The 17,360-nt window shown below is 37.9% G+C and overlaps 1 protein-coding gene and 1 non-coding gene across 4 annotated transcripts; one reads left to right on the forward strand and one right to left on the reverse strand.

Moving 5' to 3' along the window:
* Window positions 1–673: 673 nt before the first annotated feature.
* On the forward strand, window positions 674–16,628 carry tctn2 (tectonic family member 2). 3 transcript variants are annotated; one of them, XM_017705087.2, is made up of 18 exons: window positions 674–805; window positions 3,464–3,577; window positions 4,020–4,093; window positions 4,386–4,584; window positions 5,764–5,864; window positions 6,267–6,466; window positions 6,580–6,700; window positions 7,168–7,306; window positions 7,415–7,495; window positions 7,607–7,747; window positions 7,950–8,024; window positions 9,544–9,633; window positions 9,819–9,936; window positions 11,750–11,853; window positions 12,117–12,264; window positions 13,382–13,525; window positions 15,358–15,446; window positions 16,100–16,628. In XM_017705087.2, the coding sequence occupies exons 1-18, from the start codon at window positions 709–711 to the stop codon at window positions 16,219–16,221; spliced, it is 2,157 nt and encodes a 718-aa protein (XP_017560576.1). In that variant the 5' UTR covers window positions 674–708; the 3' UTR covers window positions 16,222–16,628. The 3 variants fall into 3 exon arrangements, with proteins under 3 accessions (XP_017560576.1, XP_017560577.1, XP_017560578.1); XM_017705088.2 differs by having other exon boundaries at window positions 7,610–7,747; XM_017705089.2 differs by having other exon boundaries at window positions 4,392–4,584.
* On the reverse strand, window positions 1,492–1,563 carry trnav-uac. Its single transcript has one exon. It is a non-coding gene; the product is annotated as a tRNA-Val (tRNA).
* Window positions 16,629–17,360: the final 732 nt, after the last annotated feature.

Genomic DNA, 17,360 nt, shown 5'->3' on the forward strand with positions numbered 1-17,360 from the left:
GTGGTGGTGATGGGAACCAGGGACCGTTTTACAGAAACTTCCTGTCTTTTTGTCCTAACTTAAAATTTGACAGGTCAAGATAAGATTTTTCACAAAATATCATCTTATCTCACAGCATCTCATCTTACATCCTTTCAGGAAATCTTAACGAACTCAATTGAAGTCGACAATAAACTGTCATGTCTGTTACATTGCAATCTGCCATACATGCATAGCTGACGTAATAAAAAAAAATCAAGTTAGGTAGCCAGAGAGCAAAAGCTACCTGACGTTACTGAGGTAAAAAAGAAGAAGAAAAATCAAAGGAAACTAAAAAGCGACAAACTAGAAGTGCAGAATATTCTGATAGAGCGTCAAGGCTCTCCAGTTTCAGTTTCAGTTTCAGTTTCCCAAATGCTTTAGCCGATCATGTTAAGGTTAATCTGCCTAATAAACAGACACTCTTATAGCTCGGTCTCCTCATTTTCCACCACCATCACTGCAACAATCCTTGTCTGGATTTAGGATAAGATTATGAACTTAAGATCTGTTGTTCTGTAATAGCTTCTGTGCCTAATTCATTCCTGACTGAAGTTGGCGTGAGAACTAAACAGACAGGATTTCAGACTTAACAAGTTTCTGTAATACGGCCCCGGGCCACCAGTTGGCGATAATGGCGTAGTGTTTTCACAGTTTCCACAGAAGAAAAACACCGCGCAATTCTCAACAATGTCAACAAAGCGACCGCCTGCCTGTTTGAATGTTGTATCCCAGACTTTATTTGTCTTCGTGCTGCTTTTGAAAGAAGAAGCCGCATGCAGTGTTGGTAAGATATGTTTCTGATAAGGGCGCAGGCTCGTTGGTGCGACTGCTGATAGTGCGCATAGCAGTTAGCACAACGCGCTCTCGTTGCCAGGGAGACGTCAGCTTCCTATTCGCCAGCTTTTTGTTCGAAGTTTGTCGTTCCACCTTAAATGCTGCAGCAGGTAACAGTGACACTGTACGTGGACTGCAACAGCTGCGCCATTTAAGGTGGAACGGGACATTTCGAAGAAGAAGCTAGCGGATGTGAAGCTGACTTCAGCTCTAAGTTGCAAGGAGACTTTAGTCAGGTTCAGGTTCAATAGAAAAAGATGTCTTGCATAGGTAAACTGATCCAGTGCTGTATTTACCGTGTGTTTTTCTGGATGAAGTTGCTCGAGACTGGCATTTATGTAATCAGACATTTCAGTTGTTCTTGTCAGTTCAGTTAAGTGGTCCTTGTTAGTCCCACAAACGGGGTAATTTCACCTCCGCATTAAGTTTGGCAACCATCCATGATGTGAAACACCATACACACTTGTGAGCACACACTTGCCTGGAGCGGTGGGCAGCCCTATCCATGGCGCCCGGGGAGCAATTGGGTTCCTTGCTCAAGGGCACTTCAGTCATGGACTGTCAGCCCAGGGGATCGAACCGGTCACAGGGCTGGTTGCCTAACCTCCAGCCCCCGACTGCCCCTATAACAAACACTTCCCATACCGGGAGTCGAACCCGGGCCACCTGGGTGTAAACCAGGCATCCTAACTGCTAGACCATATGGGACTGAAGTTCACTTCAGTTTTATTCAGATACCGTTCAATTGTATTCAGCTTTACTGAAATCTGAGTTAAAACCCCTAATAATTAAGCCAAAAGCGACAGTAACAGAGAAAGAGCATGAAGAAGAAACGCTGAGAGGATCCAAGGTCGAAAAGAGGAACCATCCATCCCCTGCCCTCTACAGTGGATGTACATTCACTGAGCATGTTTGTTGGTACACTCCTAAACAATGTTTCTTCAGTAAATTGAATGGTTCTGTTTAAAACCGTGTGTTTCTGTGCAGAACCATATCATGATTAAATGCTTTGCATGGAGAGAATGTGTTGTATATGGTTATATATAGAATGAAATGTTTTTAAATAGCATCAGAAATGGTTCTTCTCTTGTTACGATGTCAAGCTTGTAACAATAGCAGAACCCTTTTTGGTGCTATATAGAACCCTTTTCAAAATGTTCTATAAAGGACCACATTCAACACATTTTCCAGTCTGAAGAACCAGTTTTACCATGCAGAGAACCATTTAGTCATGAAATAGTTCTAAACAGAAACCATTCCCTTTACTGAACAACCATTGAAGAATAATTTACTACACTCACTGTCCATTTCATCAGCTCCACCTATGATACAGGTGCACATTGTAGTTCTACAATCACCGACTGTAGTCCTTCTGTTGCTCTGCATAATTTGTTAGCCACTTTTTACCCTGTTCTTCAGTGGTCAGGAGCCCCATTGACCCCCACAGAGCAGGCATTATTTGGGGGGGGTGGATCATTGTCAGCACTGCAGTCACACTGACCATTGATAAACTCGGTAAAGGTGGGAGAACAGATTATTCAGATGAGCTACAGTCTGTAATTGTATGACTACTAAGTGCACATATGTGGTAAGTGGAGCTTACATATAAGTAGTAGCAGAGACTTCACAGAGGCCCTGGGATCCAACAGAGCAAAATTAGTCGGTTTCCCAGACAGGGATTAAGCCTAGTCCTGGACTACATTTTCTTTTCTTTGGAGGATCTCCATTTAGAATGCTGTATAGTCCGGGACTAGGCTTCATCTCTGTCCGGGAAACTGAGCCAGTATATGCTAAAGTTTGTAGACAACTGCTCGTCCAGTTTTTCTTTTGAAATCAAGGGTGTTCATATAATATTCATTTTAATATTAAATTAATAAAAAAAAGTTTCAATTTTTGCTCAAGCCCCATTCTATGAAAGTGAACTCAATCAAAAAATAGCTTTTTAAGTAGAGATACACAACTAGAATCGGCCAATATCAGAATCAGAAGATTTTCTTCCCCAAAATCTCAGTTGGCTAATTAATTATTTTTTTGGCCAGGATGTCGTTTTATTTTGTGGGGTAAATAATATGAGCTAGGTAAGTGCTTTTGTGCTGTATTTGAATGCTGCTGCTACATCTGTACTATACATGACTATACATGACTCTTTGTGGTAATTACCAGTTGTCTGTTCAGTTTAACCCATTTGTTTGACTCATGAAAGAGCAAGTAAGGTTATGTCGTTTGTGACATCAGCTAAGGAAAGTACTGGAAATGTGTTAATGTGTTTATTTAGTCCACAAGATATACTTTAGGTTTTAAAATGACTGATAAAGACTGCCAGAAAACTTTCCCCCTAAATATTGCTGTTACTGAAATTGAACAGGAACTATAATAGAACAAAAACAAACTCAACTTTAATTTTTTCTATTACTCTTGAACCTTATCACCTACCTATAAAGCACTTTCAGCTGCAACCAGTGTTCTGTACATAAAGTTAATAATATTGCAATTATTCTGATTAATTTTGATCTATTTCGCTTTAAAGTATCTGCTATAACTGCAATAAAAAAAAATCAGCACCTCCCAACGTATTACTGTATAATGTCACGTCTGCGGTACTTTACAGTGTTTCAACCATCATTCCTTGTTGCGTCTGGTGCAAGAGCATCTGCCTTTTTGGTTGGAAACGTGTCTGACATCTCCCTGACCATCAGCAGTGTCACACCCTCCAATACAACAGGTATATCCAGAACATTCAGGATCACCCACACACTTTCCACTTTCTCACTGATAGTGGTAAACAAGGGTAAGTTTGGGTTTTGCCATGCTGGAGTTCATGGGTTTTTTTCTGTCATTTTTTCTACCCCTCCTCATCATCGTTGGTTTAGTTTTGAAGTTCTTTTTGGTGTTCTCCATTGTTTACTTTCTCTCTTTCTCTTTTCCACTTTCTTTGTCTTCTCTTTCTCTCTGCCTCTCCTTTTCTCATTTTTCTTTGTCTCACGCTATAGTCCCTCCCTTTTCTCTTCCTCTCTATTTCTCTTCTTTGTCTTTCTTTATTTCTCTCAATATATGCTTTCCTCTTTCTCTCTTCCTTCTATCACGCTCTCCCTCTCTTTCATCTCTCTGTTTTTTCCAAGGGGTCACAAAACTAGTTTTTTTTGTATGGCTTCTTTGTCCTGTAGGGCGCCTCCCTCTTCCTTCCTGCGTGCCGTCCTCTCTGGCTCAGTGGAATCTCTCACAGGAGATAATAGGAAAGGTATGTATGTGCCGCTTATGAGGCCTCATCAGTGACATACCATCTGCACTGAGTATCTAAAGATTTCTTCACTGTATACGTCACTTAGTGCACCAAAATAGTGCTAAATGTTTTCTTCCTTTGACGCAATCAGTCTTTCCAGCCTCAGAGAGTTACCATTCAGTCTGATGCAGTAATACAAAACCAACCTGTTGATACAAATCTTGCTCACTCTCTATATCTCATTTTTATTATCGTAGTTCATAAAAGCATTCCTGTCTCACCTTTCCAGTAAACAGCATGTTTACTTGAGTTTCAGACTGCCCTGCTGGTGCATGTAAGTCTGAACCGGACTCTGCAGCTATGTGGGAACAAGACAGAGTGCTGTGCCCAGCCACTGTGTGTGGGAGAGACTGTGAGGGTGTCTGCATGTCTGGGCAATGTTCCTCTGTCCTCTCTCGTCATTCAAGCTCAGATCTATGCTCAGCTGCCCCCTGCTGGCCCTGTGTCAGGTCAGCACCCTCTGGCTCCACTTAACCTCTGCCTTTTCCTTCACTGTGTTCCAGCAGTTGTTTCTGATCTCAGTGACAGTAATCAGCTGACAGCTAATCAGTGCTTTCTGTGTCAGTACAAAAGCTTTAACTAAAAACCAAAACCAAAAAATTTCATTTACACATTGTCCTCCTTGCCCAGCACTATGTGATTAACCAAGACATGTTTACTTGAAGCTTTTGATGTTTACTTCTTTAGTTAGGGCATTTAGGCCAATAAAGATAAGCAGTAATTTAATCTCGGTCAAAATGTTTTTTGGTGGCTTAGGCTTGTATTAAATGAGCTTTTAAGCTCAAGTCAGGGCTGGCTCTAGCCTTTAGGGTACCTATGCAGGATTTGTTGGAACTCTCCATCTTGCTGGCTGATAACAATGACTACTACAAGCTGTCTAAATTATATACATTTATAATCTGGTGAATTTGTATATTGCAGATGATTGGATGCTCAATTGTGGTTTTAATACTATTACAGTTTAAATTACATATGACCAGGTCTAACTCTGGTGGCAGTGGTGACAGTGTTGCTGAATTACTATTGTAAATGCTTTATTTCCCTTCATATTTAGATAGTATGATTTTGTTTTTCCTTCTTTGACGATTTCACATGTTTCACACAATTGGCTTTTGGGTGCATGAGCATTAATCACAGCCTGAGAATCTAAACCATGATTAACAGAGAAAAATGTTAACTGCTATTATAAAACAAGTTAACAGCATCTGTGTTTGTAAGTTTTTTGAAGCTGAACCTTACTCATAAAGTATGGCCTACTTTGAGTTGTACAAATGAACAAAACTTAACCGTGTAGATGGAACACAGCATGCATCCGTTTTAAACAGATGTTGTAGAACGGCTGACCCCAGCATTCAGCTACACAGTGAAGCTTTGTTCATTTTCAAGTTCTGTCCTAAACATATAAGCAGGTTTTGTCAAAGACCTGGATGTGGTTTTTGGTGACTATTGACTTGCAGTGATTGTTAGCTATATTAGCCTGATAGCTCAAACTTTAAACTAAAGATGTTTTGGTCGATTGGGGTAAGAGAAAATTGTGTAAATTTCATTTTTCAGCAAATTATTATCCCTTTAATGGTTTTGGTTAGTATGAGGTGACCTGTGGTTGACTGATTCTCTTGCTCTTATAGAAAATAAGACAGTCATTCCTAATCAAGTGTTCCAGCCTTTGGGACATTGCCCATGTGATCTGTCACCAGGAGAGTGTGATGTACGTTGCTGCTGTGACCAGGTGTGTTTCAAATAGCAGAAAGTCCCAAATCTATTTCCAGTGACTAGCATCATGAGCCTATTTATACTATAGAATGGGGGTGTACCCCCTTTTTCTGTATCCATGCAGCAAGTTAGAAATATTTATATACTTTTAGTGCATTCATCAATAATAGCCTTCCTGATTAGTATTCAGTTCATTTCTGCCTGCTGAAGGCCTTCAAATGAAGGCTGTAAACTACATAATGCTCAAATAAGCAGTATATGAACTATGATGGAAAATCCTCTTATTAACTGCTCAGAATTTGTGCACGGAGTATGTATATTTCTAAGCTGTCTGATTGAGGAAAAACGAAACATTGAAATTCAGAATGTCCATTCCAAATTTTGCATCGTCATATCTTTTTGGGCTTAATTTCTACAGGACTGTACTCCTGAGTTGCTGTGGCTTTTTGCCGGTCACTGTCTCCCTGGTCCATTTGGAGGGAGTATCATTCTTGCCCCAGAATATGACTGTGCCTCCCAGTCTGCTGAAAATGCTCCTGATTGGTTCCCATTTCTCTGCGTCACTTCTCCTTCTGAGAACAACCCCTTTTTAGGGCTCTTCTACCATGGGCAGACCGTGTAGGTTTATCAAAAAATATTTCTTTTAGTATCATGTAGTTTTATATTCAGCTTTTACATGCTCTTTTAATGCTCATTTGAAATGGTGTTAAATGTTTCTCTTTCTTCTCCAGTTTTCCAAAGCCTGCTCCATCTTTCCAGGCTCAGCAGGTGGCACCTCCTGTACCTTCCACACACTACCGCCAGGGGGAGCCAATCCTCACTACAGACAACCAGTATTTTACAATCCCACAGGTTGTGCTGCACTAATCTACTGTATGTTTATTGCAGTGTATTTAAGTATTAAGTGAGCAACAGTGAGTGTTGTTGTTTAAACTCTTACCACCACCTCTTGTTGCTGTCTCACATATCACCAACTATTTATGAGATGAGAAGATCACAAACTCACTGTTATGGAGTTATTCTTATTTCACAATAACAGTATGAAAGTTAGTGTTATTGTACTTTTAAAGGAATAGATTGTCAAAAAATCACATTTACGTAATTTTCCACTTCGGGCAGGATTTGTTCGGAGTCCAAATTTTGCATTTTTAGTACTTACTTTTGTCATTTCTCAGTCCTTATTCTGTGAAAGTGAACTTCAAGAAGTAATAATTTTGTAAATTTTTTTGTGAAATATATTCATTTTTTTGTTTTTATTTTCATTCTTTATACTGTTTCTAATGCATATTTGCCATACTTGTGTATACATCTATATTCAGGTGTCATTGCTGGGGCAGTGTTTAGAGAGCGCTCCAGTAGCCTTCCTGCAGGACTTTGAGGCTGTGTGTGTGAGGACTCTTCAGGCCTGTCCTGCTGCTCCAGCAGATCTGAGAGTGGCAGTGAGAGATGGGCTGGGAGGTGGGTTTACATGGAGCTGTCAGTATGTGATGTGCCTGAACAGTTTCATTTCCTGCCTGTAATTCCTGCTGTGTTATTCAGACACTGAAGTTCTTGTGTGCATTCCAGGAGTGGTCACAGTCAATGTTGTGGATGAAGTGACCACAGACTTAAGCTCGTTTGTGTCCAGTCCTGCTAAACTTGAGTCTGGTCAGTGATTGAACAATATTCCATGTCACTTCATCATGTCCTCTTTGTGCGATGTCTGTGGTTCTCTGTATTGACTCTCCTGTTTGTTGTGTGTTGTTTGTGTTGTTTTAGCAGGTCCAGAGCTGGTGGCTGAAAGACAGCTGTGTGTAAATGTGGTCCTTGCATTAATGTACACACTCGACTGGAGAGGGAACGGACTCACTGCCATCAATCTGATCCGACGCACTGGAAACGTCACACTCAATGCAGCAGGTGAGCTGTACCTTAGCCCAGCTTCAGTAAGTGACTTTGTTCTGGCATAACAGAATAATTCTAATAAGATCTTGCTAGTTTATTGCATTCTGTCTTATGTTCATTGTTTCTCTCTCTCTCTCGCTCTCTCTCTCTCTGTGTAACTCCTTCACTGTGTCACTTTATAATTTACACTCTTTTTCACTCACCTTCTCTTTTTCAGTGTCTCTGACCACTCGATATTCTGCAGTGTTTGTGAATGGGAATGTAACAGCACAGCCGAACTCAGGCAACCCAGGTCTGACTACATCTCAACACCATACAGTGTTATATCAACCCTTTGAAATCTAGTTATTATTACTGTTCAGCAATACATTTGTATACATTGCATAATTATTTATAGGTAATTATGTAATTACATTATAATTACAAATTTTGTAATTACATTAAAATTTTATATACACCACTGTTACACTAAAGATTGAAATGAGTGTTTTCATTCAAATCAAACCAATTGTGTTGCGGGTACATGGATGAAATTATTCTAATATTCTAATTCTGTACAACTTCACATATTTCAAATAAATAGTAGAAAGCAGCAAAGCTGTAAGAACTTCTCAAAAACATAGGTGTATTTAGGTGAATGAACACAGCTGTAGATGATACTGAAATGATAGAGAAAACTGTAGAACATCAAGAAATACAACCCTGTCTCCAAAAACTGTGACACTGTCCAAAATGTAAATAAAAAAGAATGTGATGATTTGTAAGTCTTATAAACCACACATTTAATTGAAAATAACACAGGCAGCATATCAAAGAATGCGCTCCCAGCTACTGACATAAAGGTCGTGAGTTAGATCCTTGAGTTGCAGCACTGTAGATAATGAATTCCCCAAGTTCTTTACTGTTTTACATTTAGAACATTTATTTTACTTTTATTCTTGCACAATTTGCAGAGTCTATCACACAGAGATGAACCCATCCTCATCTTTATTTCTGAAAGACTCTAACTGGAATACTCTTTTTATACCCAATGATGTTACTGACCTGTTGCCAATTAACCACCAGGTGTTTATTTTAGCAACACACAACTTTACCTTGTCTTCTGTTGCCCCGTCCCAACTTTTTTGAAACATGTTACTAGCATCAAATTCAAAATGGGCATATATTTTTCCAAAATAATAAAATTCTCACTTTCAACATTTGATATGTCTTTGAACTTTTTTCAATTAAATAAAGGATTTAAGTGACTTGCACATCTTTGCATTCTGTTTCTGTTTACATTTGGCACACCGTCCCAAGTTTTTTGGAAACAGGGTTGTAAGATATCATAAAATGAATGTCAAGAATGACTCATATAAAATGTAGTGAATAAATCTCAAAGAAGCCTTATATAAAAGACTAAGTAGAGAATTACAAGAAACAGATGATCATTTAAATCTTGCCTTGTTGATCTGAAAATGCATGCAATAATGAATAATATGCCTAAAAACACCTTTTAGTGTTTTATTAGTAGTAAATCTACATCATATACACCATATAAGTAAACACAAAGTCCTTACTATGTAAAAAAAAAAAGAATTATTACCATGACAAGTGATTCCAAGCGGTAGAGCATTATCTAATATTATCTAATTCAAATCATAATAAAATATCCAGTCTCTAATTACAAATCATTTTAATCTTTGGCACTCAAGGCACATGCACCATTGGGAAGAAGGAAGAGCTAAATTTAGGTCATACTTCAGAAGCCAGTATGAATATGGTTGACCTTCTGAAATCTGTTTTCATTGATTTTTCTGGGTTCATTTCAGGTTATCAGGTGGGACGGCCTGTGATTGGTGGATTTTCAGACTCTCCTACAGGAGCCATAGAGAGAGCTGCAATCAGCCTCTGGCAAGCAGGTGACATAGCAAACAGACACAGAGAACAGCATATACACTACAGAGAGTGCAGATTTGGTAGACAGAGACGAGGTTGGAAAATGCTGGAGCATTCTTTTAACAAAGGAAATGAAGACACTGTGTTACTATAGCTCCTCTAGTTCTTTGTTTTAGCTCTAGACATTCTCCTTTTATCTTCTGTGCAGTGGGAGATGGCCTATGTTCCTCAGCTGACGTAAGACCAGTTTTATATGGACTGAACTCAACATCTGGGTGCCTGATGCCTGTCAGCCTGCTCAGTCTCACCCAATGCAGCCAGCTCAGGTGAGAACTATTAGCTATATACTGGACTCAGATTGCATTTTACTCATAAATGTGCAAGCATCTCAGTGCATTTGGTTAGGTGTAAACACGATTCCATTGCCCATTAAGCACATGCTGTGGGTTAACTCTATCATACCTATAATGAGTGATACATTTAGATCCTCTTCCAGAGTTACTGTGACCAGTGGTGAACAGTAACTAAGTAAATGTAATTCGTTACTGTACTTAAGTAGTTTTTTTGTGTATCTGTACTTTACTTAAGTATTTCCATTTCAGGTGACTTTTTACTTTTACTCCATTACATTTCAAAGTATAATGTCGTTCCTTTTGGTTTTTGTGTGTATAAAAACGTAACATGTCAAAACAAAAGAAGTACAAAGCAAGAACACCAATCAGAGCACAGCGGTCACTTTGTTCTGAGCTTGTTTTGACCTGTTGGTCATACCAACCCAGTGCAAGCGCACGGTTCAACGTCAGTGCAGCGGCGTAAAATTTTGGGAGCACATACGTCACCTAAATGATGGAACTAACCTAACTTTGTGTAAATAGACCACAATATAGAAATATGTACACACATGCAGTCGTGACTGGCGCGTTTCTTTTTTTCTGAATTCATACAAACACTTTCATTTTATAGTAAATTAGTTTGGGCTAGTTTATGTTTATGAACAGAGACCTGCAGATCAATATAGTAAAGGAAGCTCATTTGTGATCCTGAGTTTAAAGCCAGTTTTTATTGAACTTAAACTTGGAACTAAGTTGTAAATAAATCTGAAACTGAAACTTTGCTTGTGTGTAAAAAGTGATTTCAGAGCCACTCGGTTCTCCCTGATAGAAACTGTTTGCCTTCTGTGTTTTGTGCTTATGATCATTTTAATAGGCGTCAGCGTCACTAATTAATGATTAAAAGACTGGTTTACCAAGAGAGACGCTAGAGGATTTTCATCTAAAATGAGTCGAGTCTTGTTACAATAATGATAACAGGACATTAGCGTCATAATTACTCTTTTAGTACTTTAAGTACATTTGAAGGCAAATATTTTTGTACTTTTACTCAAGTTGAGGTCTAGAGTAAGGACTTCTACTTTTACTGGAGTAATATTTTACCCTGCGTATCTCTACTTTAACTCAAGTACATGATTTGTGTAGTTTGTCCACCTCTGACTGTGACACATCCATGTCCACAGATGCTTAGTGATGTTAAGCATGTATGATTGCAGCTGTGTGTGCGCTACTGTGTTTTCTTGAACTATTAAAGAACAAAGAACAGTGTTGACCACTGAAAACATGGTGCATTGAATTTGCATTATTCAAATGTAAAATGTAAATGCTTCAACTGAAACACAGCATCTCAACCACTGCTTTTCAGTTTACTTAGTTTTTACGGGATTTGCGATGATGTAGCACATTTTATTAATGTGCAACAGTTTGACACATTTGAATCATGTAATTTAGTGATTTTCCAGCGTGCCTTTATTGCTGGTTGTTTCTGAGCAAGTGTGCGAAAACATTTCGAACACATTTCAGTTCACTAAAGATTTATTTGTTTATATATCTCATCAGAGTTACAATAAAAAGCACCTGAAGTGTGAAGTACATTCCTATGTGTTGTTTTCTTGTTCAAATGGTAGCTTTTGTGACACAGGCAAAATAAAAGTCAAAAGAAAATTTAAATATTCTACTGTTTGTGTTCTTTACATGTCAAAACAAATGCAACAACACTATTGTTTGTTTTATGAAAGAAAGAAGATATTGAGAGCTTTTTGTTGCATTTGCATTAAGATTTAGCCTGTTGTTACCTGTTTTGTTACAGAGAAACAGTACGCTCTGTTTTGGCTGGGCTGGTACCGGCTTCACTGGTCTCCAGGACAGGAACGCCTGATTTGTCCTCTCTGGCCACCTGGACCAACATCACCAGTGAGCAATTTGTCCATAATAACCATCCTATAACAGAGCCATTCAGAGCTCTTTATGGATTCACAGTAGCCTAAATTCTGTGGTGCTATTTTAAAGGTGTGAATTTAAGCTTCAAATATTTTTGAGTCGTAGAACACACCCTCAGATACTTGACACAGTTCAAGTTGAAAACTGTTGAGGAAGTTAAAACTATTTGCCTGACATGTGAACTTGTCAGCAATGTATTTTCTTTTAAAAACATGCAAGTCCTCTGTTCTTTGCAGCTGTAGTGCAGAACTCCAGTCAGCCAGCAGGGGGCTTCAGTGGATCTTGTTCCAGAGTTCCAGCTCATCTGCACATCCACATCAGGAGTGTGATCATGGGAATGGTGGGGGGTGTGCCGCAGAAGATGATCCAAGCAGTAGAGTTGAGGTAGAGTGAAAAACTCATCTAAATTTTAGTCTTTTTTAAATTTTAAACTAAATTTTTAAAATAAATTTTAGTTTCTCTTCTTAAACAAGATAATATTAGCCATGCTCTTACATGTTTTAACTGACACTCTTTGAGTCACTAAGATTAATTTAGAATCGTTGATTAAAGTTGATCAGTGATTAGTTGGCAGTTTTTGTGATGATGCATATTTGGATTCTCTATCTGGTCTGCACACATTTATAATTCTTTTAGGTTTTATTAGTCTTTAACGTTTCCTTATTTTTTTAAATTAAATTATTCAGAAAGATTGTTATTATTCAATTAAGTCATTGTTTGGCCTTCTTTAAAACTCTGATTGCTCCATTATTCAAAATAATCCATACATTCTTTGATTACTCTTATTGTTCATAGATAAATATGTAATATCAGGTCTGATTTAACTTGTATTTATTAATTATTTTTTAAATAAACAAACACCTGCTATTATAAAAAGCTTTTATAAATGGATGTATTAGTGCCCATGTGTCAAGCAAAAGGCCCGTGACACGATCCTGTCTGGCCCACAAAAATATTTTCATTATCTATTAATAATTAGCTTGTTTTACAATGCACTGCACTGAAGTCTCCAGCATGCACTGCAACGTTATGTGTGCTCAGACTTTCCAACCCCAACAACAATCTGTGTTACAGTTCTACACAGTTCTGCACCAGTCACATCACCAAACACACATAATGTTAGCCCAGCATCTCTGAAATTGAGCCCAAGTATTAATGAACTTGCAGCAAAGAATAGATGCCAGGTGTGTAGTTCAAGCAAATGGATTTAAATTGTGAATGTTTTAGGTATTCATATTATATTTCGAGGTCTACTACAAGTGCCTGTTTTTATTGTTCATATTTTTGCATATTTTGAATAATACATTGAAAAGTGGTCAGTTCCATTAGCAAAATGTTCATTTAAAAAATTAAATAAAACATAGGCATCCTCTGGTCTATGGATTTGTTGAGATTTTTTATATGCCTCTCTTAGTAGTTGTGTTTGACACACTTGTGTTAGAGGTTAAACCAGTGCTGAGTTTTTTTTTTTTGTTTTTTTTTTTTTCTTTGACACTTGAAGTTTTAAAGAAACTACATGGAGTTTGGAGTGTGATGCGATTGAGGGCAACCCCTGTGTAAATCCACACCTGACGCAGTCTTTCCCTGTAACCTCTTCGGTGACCTTTACTGATACACTTATCAGTACACAACCGCCTAAGTCCAGGTGAGCCATTAACACCAGCCTCTCCTGCAGTGCAGTGCCTTTTATTACCTTTATTCAGCTTGTGTAGACTGTTTAGAAAGGCATTGTGAAAGAGAGGTCACATGTTTAAAATATTGCCAGTTAAACTGAATTAAAGCCAAACACAAGTAGTTGATGTTTTGTTTTGTCATAGTTTGTCATAGTTACTATCAGTGTTTGGTAGTGTGTAATATTATTTTCCTGGGCAGGCAAAGGGTTGTGAACCACAAACTGCATTTTTGGAGGGTTGTGGGTCCAGAAGTTTGAGAATTTAAGCCCTAGTATTTGCTGTTTTTAATATTTACCTTTGCTGTTTACTCTGAGGAGTCTGAGCGAATCTAGCAGTTTTAGTCTGATGGGCTACTATTGTTCATCAGCTCAAGTTGAATGGGCACTTAATTTTTTTGCGTGCATTACATGCAACAGAATTCATTCAAAATTACATTTTTATGTTTATTTTTAAAATCATTGCTTGAATTATGCTACATTAAGTTGTATTATCATTATATTAAGTATTTCACTTTTTAAAATATGTACTTAAGCATCTGATAAGTAGTTTATTTTAGGGTATTTCAGTGACAAAGAGCTACACAACCTGCCACTGTAAAGGACAAGAAAGCGATATACTGAATATATATCAAAACATGCATGATATTATTCCTTTTCCATTTTTTTGTTCTTTATATTGATTGGGGCAGTCGTGGGCTGGTGGTTAGGGAACCGGCCCTGCGACTGGAAGGTTGCTGGTTTGATCCCCACAGCCTACAGTACATGACTGATGTGTCCTTGAGCAAGGTACCTAATCCCCAACTGCTCCCCGGCTGTTGCGTATAGGGCTGCCCACCGCTCCGGGCAAGTGTGCTCAGTGTCCCTGAGTGTGTGTGTCTTCACTAGTGTGTATGTGGTGTTTCACTTCACAGATGGGTTAAATGCAGAGGTGAAATTTTCCCTTTGTGGGACTAATAAGGGTCACTTAATCCGATCTTAATCTTAAATATGAAGAGTATGACAGCATGATAACTACTGGTGTACGTTTTCACTTAGTTTTACATTTCTGTGTGTAGGCTTTGGCCTCTTGATGCTGTTAGACCAAATTTGCACCCCTGACTAGGATGTTTTGTGATAATGCATGGATTTCCTTATCTTTTGAAACAGTAGCTGGTATCTGAGCTGTTATATGCCCTACAGAACATCTTTATTTCAAACAATCTTGGTGAAGTGTGTTATTTGGAAGATCCTACATTTATTACAATATTTGGATGTTTATACCAGTTTTAATCTAGGCATTTGGCCTGATGCATTGTCCTTTATTATGTGCCCAAGTGTAACATTTCGTTGTAGTAAGGATGCTGATGCCTGCTCCTGAGATTTTATATTTTAGCTGAGATTAATTCCAGACTTAAAATTTAACACCTTATCCAGCTACATCAAGTTCATCTGAGGCATCTCTATATTACAGGCAGTGGTGTTAGATTAGAAGTGATCTGAACTCTGTATCAGGGCAGGTCAAAGTAGATACGTAGAAGAAGTGACTGCTTTTACTGTGTACTGTGGTTGAAATACAATTATTGATCCTGTACTCAGTCTGCTCTTGGAAATGCAATCTGTACACATGTATCTACAGGGACTGTTGTGCAGTTAAATACACATTGTCATTAAACACTGCACATATCACTTTGTCAGTTTTTATTGCTTCTGATGGCTCTTACACTTATCACTGTGTGCTGTATGTAGGTGTGTACAGTAAATCATATCTTTAAAATGTTAATCATGTTTTAAACAGTTTAATAATCTTCTCTTGTTTCTCCACACAGGTTCCGCATAAACTTTACAGAGTTTGACTGTGAGAGGAATGATGTGTGTTGGCCTGAGCTGGCATTTCCCCTGACACCCTACTATACTGGTGAGGCCTGATTTTTCTCACATCTTTCCATAGAGGGAGAGAGAAAGTATCAGACATAAAATAAGATGCAAAAACCTGGACAGCCCTGATCAAATTACGTGCTGATTTTCTATGAAAATAAATTAACACATCCTTTACAGGGAACAAACTTAAATATGTCGCATTTTTAGCGATGTCTTTTTATTTGATGTGTTAACATATTGGAAAAAATAAAATACAAAATGTAGCGTAACTTTTTTTCAGAGGCCACATTTTATGCTGAATTTTCCCTAATATGTTAAAATCTATGAATAAACAATAATTGGACATTAAATGTGTTCTCTGCTGTAGAAAAAGGTGGTTAAATCACACAATTTTCCCACTTTTGTTATTAAAATAATCCTGGAATGTAATGTAACCTAATGAAATTACACTGATTCAAAGTTTAAGTTTGCTTAACCCCATTTGTTTCTGAAATTCTGTAGGTCCACATTTCAGTTCCTCACTCTGTTAATTGTTTTTCATAGTAGTTACAAAATAGTTTGTGGGAGTTATTAGATAATGCGCCTTAAAATGAATATCTCAGTAATTAGCCTAGGGTTCGATGGTTTAGTTGGCTGGTTGAATGAATAAGTGGACTGGTTAATGAGTGATGTGAATGTATGTGTCTGCAGGTGAGCCGTACTCACAGGCTCTGGCTAAAGGACTGATCCTCGTCTTCTTCTTCATCGCAGCATCTGTGTTAGGAACACCATGGAGACAAATCAGACAGGCGTGGAGTAACACTTCACTCTGACAGCTGTGTGTGTGTGTGTGTGTGTGTGTGTGTGTGTGTGTGTGTGTGTGTGTGTGTGTGTGTGAGAGAGAGAGAGAGAGAGAAAGTTTCGGTGAGAGTACACTGTAAGTATACTGAGAGTATACTGAGAGTGTGACTTTATGAATGACTGTAAAAGAGAGAAGGACATATTTTATTATGCAGCTTTCTCTTGCTTTTAGAAACCAATATCTTCAGCTTCAGTTGGAGTTGATGGACAGCTCAGACATGCTGTAGACACTTTAATTTGTTATTTTGAGAACTCTCTTCTACATGATTGTAAGAACTGAGACCTAGTAGATATTTGTATATGATGTTATTTATTGTGTTGTGTTCTGTTCTGTTCTCTTTTTTACTGAATCTTTTGTTAATAAACTCTTTAAACTCTTCTTAATGCCTAAAATCCTGTTTAAAGCTTGTGCCAGCTGTATATCCTATGTACCGTAGACTTGGCTGCTCTCCCTTAATCCACCTATCCCTTGATCCAAACTGGAATTTCAGTTCTTCCTGTTTGTTTGGCCTTAGTGTTAGTATGACTAATTTTAGCATTCCTGAAGAACACATGCTGTCAAAAACGTAAATGTAAAATCTGTCTTAAACTTAGCGTGAGACTTTGTTAGTTCTTGCTGGATGCTAAATGTTTGGCCAAGTTAAATGTTTAGCCACTCCTCCAGACAGCTCCCTTGTACAGTTTCATTATTTAGTGGGATTGGTTCCAAAATAACACAAATTAAAATCCAGAGTGTGCAGAAAAATAAACTGGTAGAGTCCTAATGGCATTCCCGATCATAATGATATTTACTATCTCTAAATGTCACTATTACTATATTACTACTATTATTATCACTATTTACTTCAGCATCAGGGCTCTATAAAATAGGTGTATGTCCATCACAAGAATGTTTGAAACTTCACCTGAATGATAAGTCCTCAATGCTCTTAGTTTAAATAGAGAATATTCGGGTTGTGGATTGTTAAGAATGTAAAAATGTACATTTGTGTAAAACTTGAATGAACCCACATTAACACTGGCATAAGTCAAAATTTACATTATTAGGAAAAGTCTATTTGTAGAAATTGTCCTAAAATGTGTTAAACATACAGAAAAAAAGAAAAAAAAA

Source organism: Pygocentrus nattereri, chromosome 20 (assembly GCF_015220715.1).
Source record: "Pygocentrus nattereri isolate fPygNat1 chromosome 20, fPygNat1.pri, whole genome shotgun sequence".
Lineage (NCBI taxonomy): Eukaryota > Metazoa > Chordata > Actinopteri > Characiformes > Serrasalmidae > Pygocentrus > Pygocentrus nattereri.

Excerpts from the sequence above, each read along its gene's own strand:
- tctn2 (XM_017705087.2), top strand. The coding sequence starts at position 709 with ATGTCAACAAAGCGACCGCCTGCCTGTTTGAATGTTGTATCCCAGACT. Across the intron at positions 3,578-4,019 it reads CACACCCTCCAATACAACAG|GGCGCCTCCCTCTTCCTTCC; the intron begins GTATATCCAGAA and ends TTTGTCCTGTAG. Across the intron at positions 9,937-11,749 it reads ACCCAATGCAGCCAGCTCAG|AGAAACAGTACGCTCTGTTT; the intron begins GTGAGAACTATT and ends GTTTTGTTACAG.